Source organism: Chrysochloris asiatica, unplaced genomic scaffold (genome assembly GCF_000296735.1).
Source record: "Chrysochloris asiatica unplaced genomic scaffold, ChrAsi1.0 scaffold00101, whole genome shotgun sequence".
Taxonomy (NCBI): domain Eukaryota; kingdom Metazoa; phylum Chordata; class Mammalia; order Afrosoricida; family Chrysochloridae; genus Chrysochloris; species Chrysochloris asiatica.
The window spans coordinates 3,703,600-3,721,479 of NW_006408619.1; the positions used below are offsets into that span (position 1 = coordinate 3,703,600).

General features: G+C 51.3%; 1 protein-coding gene across 2 annotated transcripts; it reads right to left on the minus strand.

Moving 5' to 3' along the window:
- Positions 1-3,878: 3,878 nt before the first annotated feature.
- KLHL25 (kelch-like family member 25) lies at positions 3,879-5,653 on the minus strand. Of its 2 annotated transcripts, XM_006867117.1 has the most exons (2): positions 5,557-5,648; positions 3,879-5,463 (listed from the first exon to the last, which is right to left on the minus strand). In XM_006867117.1, exons 1-2 carry the CDS (start codon positions 5,646-5,648, stop codon positions 3,879-3,881), a joined length of 1,677 nt encoding a protein of 558 aa, XP_006867179.1. The 2 variants fall into 2 exon arrangements, with proteins under 2 accessions (XP_006867179.1, XP_006867178.1); XM_006867116.1 differs by having other exon boundaries at positions 3,879-5,653.
- Between the last annotated feature and the right edge of the window lie 12,227 nt (positions 5,654-17,880).

The window sequence follows — 17,880 nt, forward strand, 5'->3', positions numbered from 1 at the left end:
AATAAGGAAGATGGTAGAAGAACTGATGCTTTTGAGTTATGGTGTTGGAGGAGAATATTGAAAGTGCCACGGGCTGCCAAAGAACCAACAGCTCTGTGCTGGAAGAAGTGCAACCAGAGTGTTCCTTGGGGGCCAAGATGGCCAAACTTCATCTTTCATACTTCAGACATATTGTCAGGAGGGACCAGTCTTTGAAGAAGGATATCATGTTTGGTAAGGTGGAGGGTCAGAGATAAAGAGGAAGACCCCCAGTGAGATGGATTGGCCAAGTGGCAGCATCAATAGGCTCAAGCATGGCAACAGTAGTGAGGTTGGGCAGTGTTTCGTTCTGCTGTGCATAAGATCGCTATGAGTCAGTACCGACTCGATGGCACCTAACAACAACAACAACATTCTTCTAAGACTCTGATGGTTTAACAGATTTCGTTGTGGAGTAATGACAATATGACAGGTTTTGTTGCTCTGCTGGTTCTTAAGACTGTATGTTCACCCTGGCTTCATAGCTGTTGAAGATTCATAGACTTTTAGAAGTTTAGATCTAGTTGTAAGTCTGTACTTACTTTGTTGCGTTCCCATCAAGTCAGCTCTGACAGCAACCTTACGTGTGATACAAGTCCTACACTCATTTAATAATAATCATCGTCTTCCTCTTTCTCATTGACTTTTCCCAGCGATTCGTCCCCCCTGATGACACGTTTGACGTACAGGCACCAAAGTCTCACCATCCTGGCTTCTAAGGTCCATTCTGGTAACGGTATGATTAAAATGACATAAGGGACCTTCTCCCTTGAAATGGCGTGGGCTCACTGCCAGACTTGGGGGCTCTAGAAGACTGCTGCTAACTGACCATCCAGAGGTCACCAGGCTGCCATGCGTGTGGCCGGGCAGGGCAGCTGCTGCTTTCTTAGCTGGGCCTCTACAGGGATCCACTCCCAACTCTTCTGAGCCCCTAGCAAGCAAGACGCTGACTGCTCTCTCGTCACTCTGAGATGACAAATTGGAACCTCTGGGTCCTGGGCCCCTGCTGCCTCCTGTCCCCACCTCCCCGTACATTCAGATTTGGTCCCCCTCAGAATAAGGCCTCACTGCCACCTCCAATGATGGGGACTGCGACCTGCCCTCAGGTTTATCATGTTCAGGCCACCCTCACTTCTGATACCACGCCCCAGGCACCCCACTTCTGTGTGAAACAGTAACAACCGTCCACACAGCAGAGTGGAGAGTGGCTGGGGCTCAGTGCAGCCACGCCATCCTGGGAGTTGTCACGGAGGGGGTGGGTCTAAGTCCTACCTAGTGAAGGCAAACGTGAGCCACTGATATGGCTGCACATGCAGACAAACGGGTAGACAATAACTGTTCTGTCACACTGGGCTGAGTGAGACCTAAGCCATCATGTGGAGGCTGGTGAGACCCTGAGGCCTCCGCTCTAGGCTTTCATCTTTGTAGCCATTTAAGGCAGGCAGGAGCATGCTCAGTGCCCCCTGTGGCAGTGACTGAAACCCCTTACGTAGGCCCACGAGGAACTAAGGGTCTCAGTTCTCCCCAGTAATGCTGGTGAGGAGACAACAGGCGCTCCTAGGTTTAGTCCTGGGCTGCTTGGGTGGAGGGTGGGGGTAGGGAGGTGAGGGGATGGAAGACTTGGTGGGAGAGGAGATGAAGCCACACTTAATGAGGAACTCAGTCTCCTCACCATTGTCCCCTGAGGTCACAGACCTGACATGACACGAGCTGGGGGAAGGGGGATTGACCCTGGGAAGTACTGCTTGTTTAGTTTCCAACACTGCCACCCCGTACCCACCCCGTACTGGGTGGCCCTAGCACCCCTCAGGAGACGCCTGCTGACAGCCTGCCAACTTCCTCCTAAGCTGTCTTGGGGGCTGCCTCTGTACAGCAGAACCTGCGACAGTTTGGGGAGGATTTAACGAAGTAATGATGACAGGTACTCGGCACACAGGCAGGCATCCACCAAAGGGTCAACGTGGTCACCAAGACACAGAACTAGAGCACTGTGGGGACGCAACATGGTGACCAAGACACAGAACTAGAGCACTGTGGGGATGAGTGAGGATCTGAAAAAGCTGGGGACCGGGAGCTGGTCCAGTCAGAGGGGCTCTCCTAAAGGTAGGAGTTGACCTAGACAGAGGGGCTGTCCCAAAGGTAGGAGGGGCAGCTGGAGGCTGGAGAGTCCGAATGGCTCTCAGGGACCTGGGGAAGCTGGGTTCTCACCCAATCCTAATCTTGCTGTCTGGCAGGGGGAAAGTGGAGACCATTCTCTGGCTGGCCGCCAGCTGAGGCCCTGGGCCAGTGGTTTGAGGCGGTGCCAGTACAGTGAGAAACTATGGCCATGTACCGTAGGAGTGGATTAGGGGGGGCAGAAGCCAGCTACATTTCGGCCTCAGTCCTAGTGGGGGTAGGTGGGCCTATGCCCCTGTAACACCATTTCTGTTTTTTTGTTTTTTTAAAATTTTTAAAAAGTTTTTATTAAGAGGTTTACATGGGAGAACATCAGTGTTACACTCATCCTATCGTATTTTGTTTCATTGCAATGATTACAATCCCTTCTATGCATCATCAAATAACTCACAGGCCTGCCCCCCGGCCACCAGCACACAGCCCCTCTCCCTCCCTGAGTTCAGTGTCCCCAGCCACTTCATCTGGCTCTTTCAGTGTTCTGTCAGCAGCCACTAGTCAGATGGTCGCAGACTGTGAGAGTCTGTGTGCTGGACGTTGTACTATGAGCGCTGGGCCACTGAGGCAGGACGGCCCGGTGTGACCTCAGGCATGACCACTGGTGTCAGCTGGGTTGAGACTCAGCTGGCTCCAGGACAGCCCTGGGGTCTCCGCCAGATGTGAGAAACTAGAGTAGCCCCTGCCTGCCATTGCCCTGCCTCCCTGACCCCTACCCTGGGACCACTAACCTCATAGCCTGAGGGTGGTTGAGGACTTGCTGCCTCCCCTTCCAGGTGTGGAAGGCCTGTAGGGAGGGCTGAGAATGGCACATGGGATAGGAACCAAGGTGGGGGTGCATGTCTAGAGCACAACCCCCTTCTCTGGTGCCTACCAACCATCCCCAGTTAGCCTAGCCACTCCGCCCACCACCCGGTCAACCCATCCCCAGTTAGCATGGCTACCCTGCCCACCGCCCTGTTGCAGTCCTGACTTCGGGAACTGCAGCAGGCTGATGGGGACACCCAGTTGAGCCTCAGCACTGGACAATGGTCCTGAAAGGAGAAGTGCTCAGTGAGCCAGGTGTGCACAGGAGACACGTGGGAAGCGTCCACCTGACTGGCGTCTGTGCCCCACCCACTAATCTAACTGGTCTGGGTGTGACCTGGAGTTTAGGATTTTTTTCAAAAGATGCCCAGGTGGTTCTAATGTCCTCCAACCAAGTTTGGGAAGCACCACACGGGTGCAAACGGGTAATGTGTGTGGCGGTTCACGTTCACCTCGGAAGCAAAGCCAGGTGATCTAACTCTGAAAATTGCCATCATTGAGACTCTACAGAGCACAGTTCTCCTCGGACACAGAGGACCGCCAGGACTCAGGGTTGACTGGACCGACTGGCTTGGCTTAAGGACCCTCTCACCATTTTATTTTATTTTTTGTTAAGTGCCATCGAGTCGTTCCTGACTCATAGCGACCCTGTACAGGGCTTCCAAGGAGCAGCTCGTGGGTTTGAACCGTTGACCTTGAGGTCCAGTGTGTTAAAAAATGTACTCAAGTTCACCTCCAGGGAAAAGGCAGAGCCAGGATCTGGCCTCAAAGCTGAGAACAGGTACAATGACACACTAGCCACCTGCCCTGTAAACGGTTACCTGTCACCTAGAAGCAGGAAAGGCACGCCCGGGGCCTCACCTGGCTGGCTTTGCAGCTGCTCCTCAGGCGGGCAGGTGTTTCCAGGTGCTGACAAAGGCCGTGGGGATGAGCGAGTAGGGCACGGTGGTGATGCAGTTCCAGGTGTCTGACGTGGGATCGTAACAGTCCAGAGTCTTACACCGCTGGGTCCCAAAGTAGCCCCCGACCACATAGAGCTTGTTGCCTGAGGCCAGGGCATGGCAGGACATGCGCTTGGCGGTCATGTCCCCGATGCGCGTCCACTGGGTGGTCTCGCAGTCGAACCTGTAGGCTGAGGCAGCCGTGAACTCCGAGTCACCTCCCATGATGAAGATCTGGCTGCCCAGGACAGCCGCGGCGGTATAGCGCCAGGGCTGGGGGCACTCAGCCTTGATGGTCCATCGGTTCTCGGACGGGTCGTAACACTGGACTTTGGACACCATGTCCCGGTGAATGCTGGTGCCTCCGAACACGAAGAGCTTCAGCTTGGCGCTCACCACGGCAGCGTTGCTGACGCCGTCCCGCAGCGGGGCCACCATCGTCCACTTGTTGGCCAGAGGGTCATACTTCTCCACCTGCTTCAGAGACACAGACGGGGAGGCAGGGAAGACACCGGCCAGCGACGTGTGCCCTCCGACCACATAGAGGCAGTTCTCCAGCTCGGCCGAGCCGTGGCCAAAGCGGGCGATGAGCATGGGCGCCGCCTTGGACCACTCCTCGTGGGCCGTGTCATACACCCACACATCCTTGGAGACCCCGTTCTCACAGCCCCGACCCCCCGTCACATAGACCTTACAGCCGATGGCCGAGGCGCTGAACTCCTTGCGAGGACTGGGCAGGTCCGCCTTGGGGATGATCTCCTTGGCCTTGTGGTCCACCTGGTAGATCTTGTCGCACATGAAGGTCTGGCCCCCCAAGATGAGCAGCGTGTGACCGGCTTTGCGCGGCCGGGCGCAGGGGCTGGTGACCACCCCGTCGTTCTGCAGGATCTTGGTCTTGCAGCACAGCGCCTCGTCCAGGATGAGCTTGGTGCGTTCGTCCGCCAGGATGGCATCCTCGCCCAAGAGGGCTTCCTTGAGGCTGTCGGATGGCAGCAGAGCCAAGCGCACGCTGCGCAGCAGCTCGGGCAGGTACACCTTCCGCTGCTCCAGGTCGTGCCTCACCCACTGCAGGACGGCCTCGAAGACCACCTGCTCGTCCTCCGTCTCCAGCTCATCGCTTGACGTGAGGTCCAGGAGGGTGTCCTTGGATAGGTTGTTGAAGTCCTCACTCTGCCGCACGGTCTCGAAGTGCACCAAGCACATGCGCCAGGAGAAGTCGTACAGTCGGCGGCACTGGTGGGCATCCGACAGCAGCATCATGCCCAGGCAGTTGGAGGGCAGCAGGTTCTTCTCGAGGAACTCAGCCGCGGCGTCCCGCACATCGTGAAACTGCAGCATGTCGCCCGCCTCCAGCAGTGACTCGGCGTTCTCCTCGTTGATGGCGATGCGGGAGGAGTAGGCGAAGTCCAGCAACAGCTCCAGCACCTCGGGGTGCAGGTTGTCCTGGAAGTTAACAGTGTCGTCCAGGCTCTCCCGTAGGCCGTGGCTGAACATGGCCTCGAAGTAGCGGCTGGAGGCGGCGAGCACGGCGCGGTGGCAGGGGAAGGCGCGGTCACCGGCCCAGAGCGTGACATCGGTGAACATGCGGTGTTTCCGCAGCGTGTTGAGGTGGGCCAGCACGCAGTCGGGGTGGGAGGCCTTGTGGAAGAGAGTGATGTTCATGGAGCCCGTGCTGCTCCGCGACTTGCGGGTCTCGTGGACGCTGACCGACATTGTGAGCCAATCTGCAGGAAAGAGCAGAGCCCAGGGTGAGAGGTGCCACTGGGGAGGGCAGCCTGGGACTACCCATCTGTCCTCAACGCAGCTCACTCTCACGCCCCAGTCCTAGACTCCCCAGCTTCTCCTATCCTTCCTCTCTGAGCAGTGCCCACCCTGGACCACCTCCAAGGAAACGTTTAAAAATGGCTGTGCTCTTAACGGCCCTTCAGAAGCAAGCTTCGTTGTGGTTGGTATGGGTCGGCAGTGGAACCGAACTGCCTGGAGACGAGCCTCCCACTGCAGTGAGTTCTACACCGGGCTGCCGTCCATATATATGAGAAAACACAAATGGCACGCACATGCCAGGGCTAAGTGATGTGTGTGCTCAACCGCAGTTCTGCCATCCCATAGCTGAGGCTGAGGCATAGCAGTCACCCCCAGTGCAGGAGGCAGGATTCACAACTGGTGTGAAGCCCAGTCCTGACCCTCCACTGGCCCGCCTGCAGGGTTTGCTCCTGGGGAGGAGCTCAGACTCCCAAGCAGGGTCTGACACACCCCCCCCATCTGCAGCAGGCCCTGTCCTGAGCCCCCCCTCGGCACAGAAAGAACCCCAGAGCTTTTGCTGTGGGGTAAGGGCTCAGTGCTGACAAGTCTCTGAGTCTAGGAGTCAGCAGATGCCCGGAGCCAGCTGGTGAGGCTGCTGACCAGTAACTCTGCCCCACTGCGAGGCCCCAACAGGAAGCCCAGCAGAGGCTTGGGTGCCATGGCTGGAAATGCTGAGACTAAGGCAATCGAGACGGGGCTGAAGAAGAGCAGTCAGAAAACTTGGAGCCAGGGGAGGCACTCCTGGCCCAGAGGCGAGAAGCTCAGAGCTGTTTCTCAACCAAAGACACCAGCTTATCCCGGCTGGAAGGTGGGTAATCGCCAAGTACTTTAAAGTTCACCCTGGCAGGACCAATGATCCTGTTTTCCTGCCCTGGAGACAGGGCTCTGCCAACAGGCCAGCAAAATCACATGTCTCAGAAAAAGAGGCCAAAAAGCAGACTGCACTCGGCATTCATTCCCACTCGTCCCGAGGCCCAGAAACTTTAACCTTTTCACTTTTAAAACTACATAACACCCCTCCCTCCCTGGAGCCTCCCCCACCCCAGTCACTTTTCTGCTTAAGCAATAACTTGATCAAGGAAGGACGTGATTTCATGCTTCGATGCAATTTTGAATTAGTTTTGGACTCCATTTCTCTCCTTCACACTCTTCCTCCCTTGGAGAGGAACCAAAGAAGCCAGAACGTCACGCAACCAGAGCTGCTTGGGCAATGTTCATGGTACTGGGCCCTGGGTGGGCCTGGCCTTGCTGCTCTCGTCCCTATGATGCAGACTGGACTGCCCTATGTGCTGGATGGCAGGACACTACTGTCCAGACCTGTATACAGGACTCCCTGGCTCTGAGGTGAGCTGGCTAGAGGGATTACTGAGGGTCTTGGGAGACTGACCATGAGCCAGACTGACCCGGGGCATACCACCCTGCTCTCTGTACCTCAGTCTTTTCTGGAAAATGACACCTTGGTCCTGCTTAGGGTCCCAGGATTCCCTCACTCACTGGGAAATTATTTACTGAGCACCTCTTCCAAGCCAGACCCTGGGATGGTAGTCCAGGCCACAGATTAGAAGATGGAGACCATGCCACCTCGCCTTAGGGAAGTACTGCGGACAGCTATTGCCCAATCTGAATTCTGGACCCAACAGAGTTTCCTCAAATCTTCCTGTGATTGCAAAATCCTCCTTCCGGCTTCTTCCACCCCCTTGATCGCTGGGCATGTTCCCAAATGGGGTCATTTACGGGGTGACCAGTGCCCCACTGCCTCCGCTGTAATGGGCTCTGTGCTCGACATGTTGTCTTACTCCACACGTCATGCTGAGGAAGAGGGCTCACGGCCCCCAGAAGGAGGTCTCCAGGGCTCTAAAGCCCAAGCCCTCCTCTCGGGGGCCAGGCCACGTGGCTGATGCGGAGGCTGACACCATGTGTTTTCCACAGGCCCGCCCCGGCCCACTCTGGGTGTACCCTCCACACCCACCCTGTACCCCACCTTGGCCCTCCAGGGAGTTACGGTATCCCAGAATGCGTGTGCTGCTCAGAAGGCTTGGGCTCTGCTCCCTCTCAGACTCTTTTACAGCCAGACAACCTGGATGAGACTCCCAGGTTATCAAGAATTCCTGTGCCCGGGTGAGGGCTCACCGAGTCCCCATGCCACCAGCCACATGGGAACACACACTCCAGACCCACTGGGGAGGCCTCTGGGCCCTTCCCTTGAGTAGCATGCTTACCTCCCTCCCGGACCCCTCAAGTGTCCTGAATCCACACTCACAGGGCAACGGATTCCAAGAGCTGTGGGCTGAGGGCTGGGCCTTGCCAGAGTATCGAGGTGGAGACTTTCTTCTGAGGAAGTTAAAGGTGGGACAGGACCTCCTGGGTGGTGCAAATGGTTAAGTGCTTGGCTGTTAACTGAAAGGCTGAAGGTTCAAGTGCACCCAAACGTGCTTCAGAAGAAAAACCAGGTAATACACTGCCCCGAAATAAGCCAGTGACAACCTTATGAAGCACACTTCTACTCGGATACACAAGTTCGCTACAAAGCAAAAGTCAAGACAGAGAGCAACATAAAGTAGGTCAAACTCACAGAGAGCAACCACACTTGTCCCCAGAACAAGGTGACACAGTGGCTTTTGCACTAACACTGAGCGGGGAGTCTGAGGGTCCAGGGCCCACCCAGGGACTGACACAAATCAGAACCGAGACGGGTCACCTGCTTGGACAAACTTTACAGAAAGAGCCAGAAACTCGACGTGTGCACCGCCTATGGGTTCCCGATCCTTAGTCCCCGGGTCTGACGGCACACGGTACCCGCCCAGCGGGTTCCCATTTTCTACCTTCTGTGGCCGCAACTCATCTGTCAGTCTGTTGTACTGTGGTGGCTTGTATGCTGCTGTGGGGCTGGATGATATACCACCAGTATTTTAAACGGCATCAGGGTCGCCCACGACAGATTTCTCGGAGCTTTCAGACTAAGGCAGACTAGGGAAAAGGAGAGAAGACGACTACGTCTCATTGTTCAGCCACTGAAACCTGTAAGACAGACTGCTGGAAGATGAAAACATTAGGACTAGGACCAGAATACTGTCAGATCTAATGCCAGAAGGTGAGCCCCTCAGGTCGGAGGCCTCTCAAAATACGACTGGGGAAGAGCTGCCCCCTCAAAGTAGAGTTGATGGTGATGATGTGAATGGAGTAAAGCCTTCAGGACCTTCATTTGCTGACAGAGTACAACTCAAAATGAAGAGAAACAGCTGAAAACATCCATTAATAAGCAGAACATGGAATGTATGAACTATGAATCTAGGAAAATTGGAAGTCGACAAAACTGAAATGGACTGGCGTTAACCATTTTGAATATGACAATCATGGTTTACTGTTCCAGAAATGACAAATTCCAGAGGAATGGTAATGCATTCACCATCAAAAAGAAAGTTTCAAGATCTATGTTAAAGTTTAACACTGTTGTGATAGGATAATATCCATGTGCTTATCAGGAAGATTAGTTAATACCACTATTATTCAAATTTATGCACCAATCACTAAAGCCAGTGATGATGAAATTGAAGGATTCTACCAACTTCTTCAGTATGAAATTGATCAAACATGCAATCAACATGTACTGATAATTACCAGTGACTGGAATGTGAAGGTTAGGAACAAAAAGGAGGATTAAGAGTTGAAAAATATGGTCTTGGTGATAGAAATGATACTGGAGATTGCACAATAGAATTTTGCAAAACCAATGACTTCTTCACTGCAAATACCTTCTTTAAACAACATAAAAGATGACTATAGACTAAGACCTCACCAGATGGAATACATCAGCCAAAACAAGGCCAGGGGCAGATTCTGGAATAGAGCACCAGCTGCTCAAATCCAAGTTCAGGGGGAAGCTGAAGAAAATTAAAACAAGTCCATGAGAACCAAAGTGTGGCCTTGAACATATCCCACCTGAATTCAGAGATCATCTCAAGAACAGTTTGATGCATTAAACCCTAATTACCGAAGTCCAGAAAGCTGTGGGATGACACCATACGGGAAGAAAGCAAAGGTCCTTTAAAAAGACAGGAAGGAAAGAAAAGATCAAAATGAATGTCAGAAGAGACTCTGAAGTATGTTAAAACAAATGGAAGGAATGAGGAAGTCAAAGAGCTGAACAGAAAATTTCACAGAATAGCTCGAGAAGACAATGATAATGAAATATACAAAGACCTGGAGCTAGAAAACCAAAAGGCAAGAACATGCTCAGCATTTCTCAAGTTGGAAGAACTGAAGAAAAAATTCAAGTCTTGACTTGCTATACTGAAGGACTCCATGGACAAAACAGTGGATGATGAAGAAAATGTTAAAAGAACAGGGAAGGTCTATGCAGAGTTACTGTAACAAAAAGGACTGGATGATGTTCAATCATTTCAAGAGACAGCATGTGATCAAGTACTGTGGGTACTGAAAAAACAAAAAACAAGGCTCCAGGAATAGATGGAATACAGACCAAAATCTTTCAACACACTGATGCGGCATTGGAAGTGTTCACTCAACTATGCCAAGAAATTTGGAAGATAGCTAAGTGGCCAACTGACTAGAAGAGATTCATATTAGAAGAGATTTGTATTTGTGCCCGTAATATGTTCAAAAGCTCTGAGCATTTCTCCTACAGCTATGCCTCCCCCAGATGTCCCCAGCCCAGGAAGTGACAACAAGTATCTAGGTTTTCCCCTGACCCGACCCACCATCTAGTCTTGGTGCTCCCTTTCCAACCACCTCCACCCCTCATCTGCATGAGCGTAACCGCCCTGACCAGTGGCCTGTTTTTGCCCCCCTCTGCCCTGCTTTCCTCGTGCAGGTCAGAGTGTCCCCGTCAAAGCACCCACCACGCTTCAGAGTCAGATATAGAACTGCCATACGGCCTTGTACTTTCACTCCCTGGTATACAGCCAAGAGAAGTAAAAGCAGGGACTCAACCAAGCACACACACACCAGTGTTCACTGCAGCACTGGGTCACAACAGTCGAAAGGCAGAAACACCCCAAATGGCCATGAACAAATGGGATCTGTCCATACAATGGAAAATAATGCTGTCTGCCAGGGCATACGTGGACTGTGAAAACAAGCCGCTAAATCCGAGAAGCCGGCCACAAAGTGATCAGTATTGTATGATTCCATTTCTGTGAAATCCACAAAGACAGAAAGCAGCTGCCTAATGGGTCTGGGCTCCTCTGTGTGATGGTGAAAACATCTGGAAAGAAGATGATTGTATAACAATGTGAATGACTAGGGATGATGATTCTGTGCCGTGGAGTCGGTTCCCACTCTAACAATCCTGCACAGGGTTTCCAAGGCTGTAAATCTTTACGGGAGCAGAAAGCCTCATCTTCCTCCCGCGGAACAGCTGGTAGTTTCCAACTGCTGACTTGCCTAAACGCCATGAAATTTTTAAATGCTGACTTTTGTTATGTTTCTAAATTTTATCTAAAACAAAACAAACAAAAAAAACGCATCAATCCATCCCAAGTCCCCCCGTGAGCTGACCCCTCCTCACTGGCTATCCCTCAGTCCTCACACTCTGACTTCCCGTGCCCAGCCCCACTTCAGGCCCCACTGGACTCTTTGGGGGCCTCACGGCCTTGTACCTGTTTCTCCACGTGCAGCCCCCTCCCTCACTGCACCCAGGTGTAAATCAGTCACTTCCTCAGAGAGGCCTCTGCTGACCCCCTTCCCACACGCCACCGGCTTCCACCTTCCTCACAATGCTCACTAGTGCCTGCTTACCGCTCCTCCGACTCAAACTCTCAGCTTGTCTGGAAATTCTGTCCTCCACATGACGAGGATGCTGCTGAGACAAGTAAGATGCGCAAAACTCACGTCACGGAGCACTCTGACCACTAAGCCATCTGCTTTCCAGAACGGAATAGGTGACTGCAGAGACGGGGAGCCCCCACCTCACCCCACCCCATGCCTTCTAGCATCTAAACCCCGACTAGTCTCCAGGAATACGTCCCCCTTCCACTCTGCTCCATGTGGTGCCATGTGCTGAATCCAAGGATGGGGCACCTGGCCCCTGCTGCCAACAGCAGCAAACACTGGGCCATGGCGATTGGCTCAGGAGTGAAGGTGACCCGGCCAATCAGCCAACTCCATCCTCCAGTCACTAAGATGGGCCCCAGCTGGGCCAATGAGCCTCTATACCTGGGAGCTACTGGGACTGGAGCAGACTGGTTCCCCAGGACTGCTGAGAAGTTCATGCAAAAGCTTGGGGCGGCAGTGGACGGCAGCCACAGAGGTGGGGGCCTACACAGGAAGGCAAGGTGGGGCAAATCTTCACTGTGCCCTCCTATCTGCTGTACCTGCTGGAGAGGGATTTCTGTCACTGCCACCAGGAGCCCTGACCAACACAAGCCCTCACTGTCTGGAATCAGTGAATAGGGGACTGCTTGCCTAGGGGATCCCCATATAATGAGGGGTCTTAGCTGTGTGTTCCTCCACCATTTCCACCACCTCCATGGAACCCACCCCAGACACCAAGAACCAGTTTTGTGAGTGTTACTGATTGAACTGAGTCCCACAAACTACATGGTGGAATCCTAACCCTTACTTTCCTGTTTATGTGCATCAAAAGATTTCACCAAAACAGTGAAAAGAGAGTCCACAGACTAGGAAAAACTTTTTAGCAATGTTATGTCAGACAAAGGAGTACCCTCTAAAATGTATAGAACACTTCAATGCCTCAACAAGAAGACAAATAAATAATCCAATTTAAAAATGGGCGGAGGACAGCAACCGACATTTAACCAAAGACGACACTCAGGCAGTCAACAAACAGTGGAAATGAAATGCTCACGGTCATCAGTCATTGCTGTTGTTGTTAAGGGCCGACGAGTCGGTTCCAACTTACAGCGACGCTGTATAAGGGTTTCGAGGAGGAAATGGTGGGTTTGAACTACTGACCTTGTGGTCTGCAATCCACAGCTGATCCTGCAGCTCCACATCAGATACAATTCTGTCCTTTAAACCCACCTACTTGGGGGTCCTGATGTGGCACTGTGAGTTTATGCACCAGACTGCAAGGTCGGCGGTTCAAGCTCACCGGCTTCTCCTCAGAAACCCTATACAGGGTCGCTATGGGTCGGAATTGACTCAAAAGCACTTAACAACAACAACTTGTGGTACGCAGCACTAGATATCTAAAACAGTGAGGTGAGTTTTTGCAGCCATTCAAAATATGTATGTTCAGCACCAGGTCCATGCTCACCGCTATGGGAGGGACTGGGGGGTGACCAAGGGGACATAGGACGGCGGTGTCCAGCAGTAAGTGTGTGTACGAAATCGGGTCTGTCTAGCCTCTTGGAAGACCTGTCTGCATAGCCTCCTGTCTTTGGGGCCACCATGCTGTGCTTACCACAGGACCAATTTTTGATTACCTAAGCATCAGCCTGGGTTTGGACGGATTTATGGTACGTCATTTAACTGCATAACAATGCAAAGCTATAGATCGTCCATTTATCATCCTGCTAAGAGGTATCGACCCACTTCAGACAACGCCTCTTCTCTGCTTGCCTCCCAACACTGTGGTCAGCCCATCTTTACCGAATGCTGTTGTTAGGTGTCCTCAAGTCGATTCTAACTCATAGTGACCCCTGTGCAGGTTTCCATAGCAGGTGGGTTTGAACCACCAGCCTTGTGGTTTGCAGTGCAGTGCTTATCCTATAGCGCCACACCGGGAGTCCATCTTTGCCTATAGAAAAGCATTTAAAATGCACGCGAGCTCTTTCCTCCCCTTAGCCCTGGAAGAGTTAACTAAACAGACGGAAACAAAGTAGCCAGCGGGTAAGGCCTTAAGAAAAGAACTTGTCACACTCAGAGAAGATTCCAATGACTAAAAACAAAGGCTGCATTGATTAAGAAACAGGAATCAGAGCGGAATCGAAGCTGCAAGCAATGTGCAGGGAACTCTTCCTACATTTCTCTGTTTTGTATTCCCAAGAGCCCATTTTCATCACCCCCATTTTACAGATAAGAAAACTAAGGCTCAAGGTCCTACTCCTGGGACCTGGCATGACTGCAGACTCTGAGCTTGCTTGCAATCCTTCTCTGTTGTTGTGCGTTCCAACTCACAGCAACCTATGGGATAAAACACATCTGCCCACAAGGTTTACTAGGCTGTAATCTTTACAGATTTTGGAGTCCTGATGTGGCACTGTAGGATAAGCATTGGGCTGTCAACTGGAGGTTGATGGTTCAAACCCACCAGCTTCTCCTCAGAAACCCCACACAGGGTCACTATGAGTCATAACTGACTCTACAACAACAACAACAATGTTTATGGAGGCAGATTGCCAGCTCTTTCTCCTTGAGTGGCTGTGTGAGTTCGAACCCCCAATCTTTCAGTTAGTAGTCCAATGCTGAGTAGCCAATTTCCTCTGCTGAATAGGAAGGTGGGAGGTGGGGAGGTGTTCTGCAGGCAGGGAGGAAGGATGATGGAATGAAACATTTCCTCTCTCTTTCCATGTTCTACGTCCCCCACCCCTCTCCTGAGGGTTGGCAGTGCCAGATAGAATGTGGCCAGCACCTGAACTGGGCGGGGGGAGGGGAGGGGGCATTATCTGTCTGAGGTTCAGAAAGGGTGCTCCTGGTAACTGAAGGCAGGTTATTGGGGGGCTTCCCACAAAATTAATTCTAGGGTGCAGAGTTAGCTCATCCTCCAGCACCCCTGGAGAAGGGTCCGGGTACCCTCACATTCCTCTCTTCCCGTTGGCCTACAATTTCCATCACATGGAGAAGAAACACAGAGAGCTAAGGGTTCGCTGCTTCAGTTCACTGATCCTCCGTAAGGTTCCAGAACAACTTGGGAGATGGTGGTGGGTGAAACAGACAAGGTCCCTGCCTGCCCTCCTAAGGTTTACACTCACTCTGGAGATGGGGACGTGTGGGCGGGCAGACCCCAATGAAGAAACGAAGCAAATCCTGTGAGCACTAACAAGTAAATAAACTGCGGTCTTGGCAAAGAGAGGATTTCTGAGCTGAAACGTCAGGTGAGTGAGGGGACTTGTTCAGGGAAGAGTAAGGCCAGCGAGGCAGGAAGGGCAAGACCACACAGGCCCACCAGAGCACACGAACGATGACCACAAATCCACTGAGAGCTAGGGTCTTTTCTGTCCCTCCCCTTGGATCTGAGCAGGTTCCGTGACTGCTCTCACCAGCTGAATGGGACTGAAGTGATATGCCCATTTCTGGGTCCTGGCAGCCCCTCTTCTTGTCTTGTAAAACTCAGCCCAGAAAACCCCAAGTGAGCCTGTTGTCGGCTCAGCCAACCACATGGAGCAATAAGGCCGCCCAGTCACGTTCAGCTGTTCCGGCCATCTCCGCAAGCTGGGTAGCCAAGTGACAAAACTCACCTTGGACAGGCCCGTACCAGCAGAGGTGAGGTGCACTGAGGAACCCATGTGGCAGCAGAGCCAGGCCCCAGGCACATGACCTCATATGGTTCTACATCACGCAGTGTAAACGCCCAAGTCCCGAGGGCTAAGTCTCTCTCTCTATATATATATACTTAGCCTGTCTATGGAGTCCTGGTGTGGCGCTACAGGATAATGCACTGGACTATAAGGTTGGTTTGAACCATAAGTTTGGCAGTTCAAACCCACTGGTTGCTCCTCGGAACCTGTATACAGGGTCACTATGAATTGGAACTGACTCATGGTACTTAACAACAACAACAACACACACACACACACACACCCATATATATACACATACACACTCCTGGTGTGGCGCTGTAGATAAGCACTGGACTGCTAACCACAAGGTCATTGGTTCAAACCCACCAGCTACTCCTTGGAAACCCTATATAGGGTTTCTATGAGTAGGAACCAACTCTACAGCAGAGAGTGTTCACAGCACTATGGGTCCATTTTCTTTGGTGTCACAGCACACACAAATAAAACAAAAACTAACATGAGCCAACAGGGCGAGAGACCAGAGAGAGGCAGACACAGTGCTCTAGCCGGCTGTCCTGCTGACATGACCATGAAAAGCAGCTTTGAGGAACAGAATGTAGGAGCAGAGCATTAGAGTAGGTCCAATCTGGGTCTAGTTTCCTCCACCATGAAGTGATGACAAAAACAGGAGCTACAACAACAAAAAAAACCAACCACCCTAAACACATCACCCTCAACTCTAGCTCATAGCAACTCTATAAAAGTGTTTCATTTTGTTGTCACAGGGTCCCTATGAGTTGGAACCAACTTCATAGCACCTAATAACAACAACAACAATGGTAATGGAAAATTCCACTGATTAAGGGTAAGAGGACTGTAATTGCTGTCAATAAGTTGTACAGCTATAAAAAGTTGAATTGGCAAAAGTTGGGTGACAGATAGATTTACAACCATGACAAAAAGGAGGCATGGCTGCTGAATCTGCTCGTGTACACGGGGCATACATAGTTCCTTGGTTTGCTAGGTCATGGTTTCATGGGACATCTCAGGTAATTGGTCTAAAAACATGTTCAGTGTTTTTCTTCTACCTTCTAGTTTGTTAGGTAGAGTCTAAGGTCTTAAAAGCTCGCAAGAGACCACTCAAGGAAGAAGAATTGGTCTCTTTTCACGTGGAGCAATAGAAGGGTAGTCAAGAAGAAGACAGTATGGAATGTGTAGCTAACAGTCTCTGTAAGCAACTGCCACCTTTGCGGTGACCAGAACTGGATGGTGCCTGGCTCCCATTACTGAACATTTTGATCACAGAGTCTGTAGATGAATCGTGATCAAAAGGGGGACAATGTAGAACAGAATTTCAAATTCTCAGGACTCTAGAATTTCTGAAGCCATGGCAGGTAGATGAACGTCTGAAGCTATTGCCCTGAAACAATCTTGAAACAGAAAACAAATATTCCTTGAAGTCATTTAAAAACTCAACCAAATAGTTAAGCTCAGCTTGTAAAAAATGCCTGCCCTGAGTACAGTAATGTCATTTAAGAACACTCTATGACAGATTCAATGGGAACCTTCGGGGGCAGTGAGTTGATTTTCATGAGGAACCACTCCAGAAAGGAGGTGGAAAGCCATGTACAACTCTAAGACTGTCATCAGTCACTAAGCTATACCTACAGAAACAGTGGAATTGTAATATGTTTTCTCAGCAATGAAATTAAAAAAGTTAGGGGGAAAAAACAGGCAGTAGCTGCTTGTGAGAATTAAATCAGATGATAAATGCAAAGCACTCACAACAAGCCCTGGGCCAATCAGTGCCTTCGGGCTTTCATCACTTCCACGCCTTCCCTCGCCTCCATTTTGAACATGGCAGGTTTTCACTGTCTACTCTATTCATGTTTAAGTTGTTGAGCTTTTTGAGTATGTATCATTTTCATAATCAGGAAGAACACTAAATGGCTTCTTTCATGTCAGCTGAATCTGGGTTACTCTGGAGACTGTACTGAACAAACATCACAGGAGTGTCTGAGTGAACTGTCACATACCCTCTCAAGGGTGCACCCCCAAAGCCCAGTTTGGACAACGAAGCCTGGAGCAGCCAATGCATGGTCCACTGTTCGCCTGCAGCCAAGAGTCAGATGGGAAAGAGCTGTCCACACAGATCCAGAGGGGCTGACAAACTGTCAGTGTCTTCTCCACACGCTCCAGCCTTTTAACTTAATGCACCACAATGTTAAGCACACTAGAGGCAAGGGGAGTGTTTTAGCTTCGGTGATTGACAGCTAAGAGCCAGGCCGAGAGCAGCCTCTTGTAGTTGGGAAGCCAGAGCTAATGATTACAAGTTGAGAGATGGCATTGAGATAGATGCAGGCTCTACTCAGGAAGCACTGCTCCTTGACAGATGTCTAAGTTGTGCAAAGCTTGTAGGCTTTACCTCCAGGCCAGCAGACTCTGCCACCCCAGAGAAGGCAGGGGTCAGGAGGGAAGAGGGCAGGGCCTGTGAAAGCTTGCTGAAAGATGAAGCAATACTTTTTGCAAAAGATCAGCGGGGAGTTCTACTTAGGAACTTGATAACTTTGAAACAAATACTCTGCCGGGCACTTTACATTGATTCTATTCTAAGATCTAGACATCACAAGCAAGCAGGACAGGGTTCTGATGGCTTTCATCAGGATGGGCAAGGTTATACTGTGGCAAGAGCCACTCAGGGGCTTCAAAGGGCAGAGGCT

Bases quoted from the DNA above. Each gene is read 5' to 3' on its own strand.
- KLHL25 (XM_006867116.1), bottom strand. From the start codon at position 5,648: ATGTCGGTCAGCGTCCACGAGACCCGCAAGTCGCGGAGCAGCACGGGC.